This window comes from Miscanthus floridulus, chromosome 2, assembly GCF_019320115.1.
Source record: "Miscanthus floridulus cultivar M001 chromosome 2, ASM1932011v1, whole genome shotgun sequence".
Taxonomy (NCBI): Eukaryota; Viridiplantae; Streptophyta; class Magnoliopsida; order Poales; family Poaceae; genus Miscanthus; species Miscanthus floridulus.
The window spans coordinates 130,984,037-130,989,747 of record NC_089581.1 but is presented as its reverse complement, the minus strand read 5'-3'; the positions used below and the strand labels follow the sequence as shown (position 1 = coordinate 130,989,747).

The 5,711-nt window shown below is 49.4% G+C and overlaps 1 protein-coding gene across 2 annotated transcripts; it reads left to right on the top strand.

Annotated features, from left to right (window-relative positions):
- Positions 1 to 341: 341 nt before the first annotated feature.
- Positions 342 to 5,314, top strand: LOC136539693 (transcription factor bHLH144-like). 2 transcript variants are annotated; one of them, XM_066531656.1, is made up of 6 exons: positions 342 to 619; positions 1,426 to 1,519; positions 1,702 to 2,123; positions 2,452 to 2,596; positions 2,691 to 4,971; positions 5,249 to 5,314. In XM_066531656.1, the coding sequence occupies exon 5, from the start codon at positions 2,720 to 2,722 to the stop codon at positions 3,662 to 3,664; it is 945 nt and encodes a 314-aa protein (XP_066387753.1). In that variant the 5' UTR covers positions 342 to 619; positions 1,426 to 1,519; positions 1,702 to 2,123; positions 2,452 to 2,596; positions 2,691 to 2,719; the 3' UTR covers positions 3,665 to 4,971; positions 5,249 to 5,314. The 2 variants fall into 2 exon arrangements, with proteins under 2 accessions (XP_066387753.1, XP_066387752.1); XM_066531655.1 differs by lacking the exon at positions 1,426 to 1,519.
- Positions 5,315 to 5,711: the final 397 nt, after the last annotated feature.

The window sequence follows — 5,711 nt, the reverse complement described above, 5'->3', positions numbered from 1 at the left end:
CCCGCAAGCTGGTTAAAGCGTGACTAATCGTATACCGGACTTGCCCGTTTGTGGTATTCTGGATTTTCTACAATTTTCGCGTCATACCGGAGCTGGGAGAAATGATAGCCCAGCGCCAGCGGGTCCGTCCGGGTGGCCTCCAGGCAGGCAGGCTTGCCGTGGCATGACTCGGACAGCCGGACAGTGCACCCCACCGGGCAGGCAGACTTGCCGTGGCATGACTCGGACAGCCGGACAGTGCACGCGCGGAAATACCAGCACGCCGCAGGGGTATTTCCGTCAACGGCCGCCCATAAGAGTCCTCCAGTCCACACGCAGACACGCTTGCCCTGCCTCCCGCAGCCGCCCTTGCTTGGCCTCCTCCTCGCCTTTCCTTGCTTCTTTCTCGTGAGCAGAGCAGGTGGTGAGGCGGCCACAGCCAGCACGCGCGGCCACTCCCACAGAGACGCGGCACGCCTCCACTCACTCCTCCTCCGACTCCGAGGCGAGCGAGCACACTGCACGCTCCGCCTCGCAGTCGCAGCCCCGTCTCCCTCTCGCGCGTGCTTTCTTTCTTCCCCTTCTCCTCCGTCCAGCTTGTCGCCGCTTCTTCGTCTCCGAACTCGGAGGGTTCGATCTGGTGAGTTGTGTGGCCTGCTCGCCTGCTCGTGTGGGGTTTTGAGTGCGGTGTCGCCACGATACTGATAGGATAGATTCCGGAACAAATTTGTGGGTGCCGTCTTTAATAATGAATGGTTTCGTGATTTGGGATTTTCTTGCAAATGTATGCTGTGGTTACTGGTGGGTTTAGGCATTGGCTTCCGTCCGCGCCCCTTCCTCCCAATTTTACTTTGGGTTTCCTCTCAGCTCTACATTTTTTAGATAATGGGAAGGGCTCCGGCTTCAGCTCTACATAGATGGCCACATCTATCTGTTACACAGTTGTTAGAATCGGCTCTATCAAGGCTTAGTACTGATTTTTGGGCTAATTTGGGAGTGTTGCGCCACCATTTCAACATGTACTATTGGCACTAGGTAGTTATTATTTATCCTGCGTCCAACGGGACTACTGGAGGAAAATCGTGCTAATGTAAATTTTGCTCTTAATTAATCCTTCCCTTGTGCTACTGCAAGGGTTTAGAAGTTTATGCAATCGTAGTCCGCTCTAAGACGGTCTCCGGTAAGGAGACCCAAACCTAAAATGCGTAGCCAAACCTAAAATGGGTAGTGGGTAAGTGAGAGAGTCAAAATTAGCCTCCGACAGAACAGAGTACCACCTATATGGGAGAGCTATTTTAGGTTGCCTGACGAGACACAGCTCAAATACGGTATCCTCTCTCCTGGAGAAATGATTCTCTTTTGGGTCTTGTTGTTAGAGAATACGTCGAATAGGTATTAAACTCTTTACCTGTAGCGCTACTTAAAGTACAAATTGGTCTATTTTAGGTGTTGTCGTTGGCGATAGCCTAAGGCCACCCGGATCTTGGAGCTGCCTGTCAATTCGACCCTGGAATGGTTGCACATTACTGCTCAAAATCCAGTTAATTAGCCTCATTTTCTCAATGGCTCACATATGCAGTAGATTAATAGACAGCAGTAGTCTAACGGATTGCATAGCATAAATCTGATACCAGCACACTTTAGTTTCATTTCGTATGAAAGTATTGTTGTGTCCTTCCGTATAAGGAAACTCATCAAGAACCTGGGTTTCCTTTCGCGCAGGTAACTCTGGTGGGGAACAATCAGAAGAATTGAAGACTTGACACTAGCACAGTCTGCTCGTCAAGAGCCTTGGTAGAATGCGGTGGCTCGGTCTTTTGGTTGATGTGTTCCGCAGGGGGATCTCCTTGAACCTTTACTGCCGTGTGATTCGTAAATCGTCTCCGTGGCTACCGGAGACCTTCCTTCCTTCGCACGCCTCCTGATTTGTAGGCTTGTGAAGGCACTTTACATCTTCCCCCCACCCAGTCGTTGGCGTCGCTGTTAGGCCGTTGTGGTTGTTTGGCCAAAGCTTTTGAGGAGAACGGAGTGGAGTACTAATGGTGTGGAAAGCAGCTGCTCAGACGAGATTCCACGTGTTTAAGCATGAGAACGGAATCACAGTGAGAGTTATTGCTTGCTTCCAGCTGCTGCAAAATTGCCAGGTAATGAGGCAAAAAACAAACATTTGTTAAGGACTTCCTTTCTTCAGGCCATGTTTAGTTCCAAAACTTTTCTCAAAAAGTGCTACAGTAGCCATCATATTGAATCTTGCGATACGTGCATGGAGCATTAAATGTGGACAAAAAAAAACTAATTACAAAGTTTGGTTGGAAATCGCGAGACGAATGTTTTGAGCCTAATTAGTTTATGATTGAATACTAATTGTCAAATAAAAACGAAAGTGCTGCAGTGGCCAAAATCCTAAACTTCACCCAACTAAACAAGGCCTCACTTGATGGTCCTGACATCGCTTTGGTATATCTGCTGTAGGCCGAGTACTTCCGCCATCTCCTCAAGCCCGTGACGTAGCTTCTCTCTCTGCTCTCCATCTGCTGTTGAATAAACTTGCTGTTTTAGGTTTTTCTCCATCACAATTGAAGTGGGAGAACTTCTCGTTCTTCTGAACTTTCTGCTGGTAAGAATATCATTCTTTCACTCATGTTTCTGCTACTACCTGTTTCTATTTGATATTGATATACTGACGCTCAGTTTCTTCTTGGTAATCTCAGGTAGTTCTGTCCGGTGGTTTAATTTGTTCATGGGGGACAAGGTTAATCCCTGGTGCCAGTGGCATAATCCTCCATGGAAATTCAACACTGAAGGTTCTGCCGGCAATCTCCACCCACCTAATGTTGGGCTTGTTAATGCCAATTCGGTGGCATTGCCTCCATATCTGAGCACAGCTGCTGCACCTGTGCCATTTTTCACAGCATCAATTGCTGAGAGACCTCTTTCAATAGCTCCGAGATATGCCACAACATTGGCACCAAGTTTGGAGTTACCTGCACTGTATCCCTCACGTAAGAGACCTCTAGTTTTCTATCAGAAGGAAAATCATGCTCCTATTGCAGCTCCTTTGCTGAGCAAGGGGCCACTGGATCCTGTGCCAGAGCTCCAAGGTAGCAACGAGACTAATGTAACTGATGTTGGAGCAGAGGAAACTGAGGGTATTCATGAGAACACAGATGAGATCAATGCACTCCTGGACTCTGATTCAGATGAAGGGTGTGAAAAACTGCATGAACTCGAAAGAGTCAGGAGGCAATCTCCTGCAGAGAATGACACCCCGAGCGTCGAGTCAGTGGCCAGTGCTGGTGCTGCCACAGGTTCTGCACCGCCAGCCAAGAAGAGAAGGCTTAGCTCTTGTACTGACAAGTCTGTTGTTGACACCGCCAGTTCAGCAAGGCCTGATCATTCCATTGAGCAGAAGCTTCTTGTGAATGACTGTGATGCGCAGTCATGCTGCGTCGGTGAAGTGGAAAGCGACCACAAGTTTTCTCTGGGGGAGGTAGAAGCCGCAGAAGGTGACAGCCCTGATGATCAGAAGCAAAGAAGAGAGAGGATCCAAGAGACTGTTGCTGCGCTCAGGAATATCGTCCCTGGGGGCATTGCCAAAGACGCCACCGCTGTTCTTGATGAAGCAATCTGCTACTTGCAGTATCTGAAGCTGAAGGTCAAGACGCTGGGAGCTGTCTCCCTCTAGCTCCTGGACAGTTGTGATTTTTGGTTCTGGAAGCCACTGGCTTCTGCTGCTCTACATATATGAAGTACTAGCATTTGGTAATAAGGTGAAGATGCCAAAGATATCTCAGGTTGGTGCTTCAGGACGCGCCAGAGGTGAATAACGGAAGAAGAAAAGGTCCAATGGTGTTTTCTTGGCTTCCCGTGTACCCACCACAAGGCTCTAATGATGTTGTGGGCAATGACTGGCACGCAGCATTGCAGTATCACTTCAACTGAAGCAAGGCATGCATGTTTTCCTGAGCGCTCCTGGAGGCCACAAGATCCATCCACCTATGCTGCTCTCCAGTAAGCTAGCCTACCACCATCTTTCTGTCTCAGAGCTTGGATGTTCTCATACCAGCCGTGAGTCCCTGTCGGTGCCCCAGTAGTACCTGCCTGTATCACTCACCTTCCTCAAAAGGCCCTCGTGGGTCGGAGCAACATCTGTATGTTATGCAAAGCTAGAAACATCTTTTGCTGAGCGTGATCCAAAGCAGAGTGGTGGAAAGGAAAGGAGGTCCATTCCATGCAAAGCGCGCTGCTGTTGTGTTTCTGCCATGGCTTTTGACCCAACTACCAAAGCCGAAGAAGGGGGAGATGGCTCGAGGTTGGGTCGTGTGGTAGTGGTAGAGTCCCTGCGGGTCCAGCCGGTCCAACAAAGTGTTGTGTGTGCCTGATGTGGAGCTCAACTTCAGCACACTGCTGCGCTGCGCCTTTCATCATCTGCTGCTGCTGCGTTACTTTCTCTCATCAAACCCGCTGCATATGCCACCACTACCATTTTGCCCTGATCGCTTGGCTGATAAGTCATAACTGAAAGTATCGTTGACTGATTTGCTATGAGAGAAAAATAATGTTCATTGGCTGAAAAAATACGGCTTATAAGCCAAGCGAACAGGCAATAGAGTATGTATGAGGGTGTTTAGTTGGGTGAATTTTGGATTTTGAGCTACTGTAGTACTTTCGTTTTTATTTGGCAATTAATGTTCAAACATGGACTAATTAGATTCAAAACGTTCGTCTCGCAATTTCCCACCAAACTGTATAATTAGTTTTTTTTCGTCTACATTTAATGCTCTATGCACGGATTTTGGATTGGAACTATACATGGGCTATGTATTGATTGTGGAATGGCCTTGCCACGCCTTTATACGCGTTGTGATGATAATATACTCCTGCTTTGGCTGGGACCTGCCCAGAATAATGTTGCTTTGGTAGTTAGTTTGGTGTGCGTGCTGTTATAGCTAGTACGCCAGTAGGAGTAGCAGTATTATTATTGTACAAGTAGTCCTGGGGGTTGTTTAGTTCCCACAAATTCCAGAATTTGGCACTATGCAAAAAGAAGATTCCCTGTCACATCAAATTTGCGGTACATGTATGGAGTATTAAATGTTGACGAAATCAAAAACTAATTGCACAGTTTGGTTGTACTTTGGGAGATGAACGTTTTGAACCTAATTAGTCAACAATTGGACAATTATTACCAAATAAAAACAAAACACTACAGTAGCCTACAGTACCACCCGAATCCGGCGGCGCCGAATCCGGTGGCCAACTAAACGAGGCCCTGGAAGCAAGCGTGCACTGTTTTGCGTGCACGTCCAGCACAGCAGCGAAGGAGGGGTTTCTCTGCTGGAGGAGAGGAGCCTTGCTCGTCAAGTGTGCGTGCGTCTGTCTCCTGTCCTGTTGGCAATGATTGTGAGGCTGCATCGTGAATCGTCCGTTGCCCTTGGAGAGGGTGCGTGCGTGCCACTGTCGCACTGGCACTGCCAGGTTGGGAACCACCACCGCCTGGGTATGCCGGCCGGGAACGGAGGGAGGGTCGGAATCCGAGTGCGAGTGTGGGCAGCAGCACCGGCCGGCACGCGTGGGGGACGGAGCGTGCAGCGACCGTCGCGGCGGAATGAGTGTGGTGGCAGGCGGGGGCGCCTGCTTTCCTTCGCTTTGGTTCGGTGCGCCGAGGGAGAGAGGTGGGGCGTGGGGGCCGGCCCACGGCCAAAGCTGAGGGTGCCAGGGTGGAGGACTGG

Coding starts and splice junctions, on each gene's coding strand:
- LOC136539693 (XM_066531655.1), top strand. CDS start 2,720: ATGGGGGACAAGGTTAATCCCTGGTGCCAGTGGCATAATCCTCCATGG.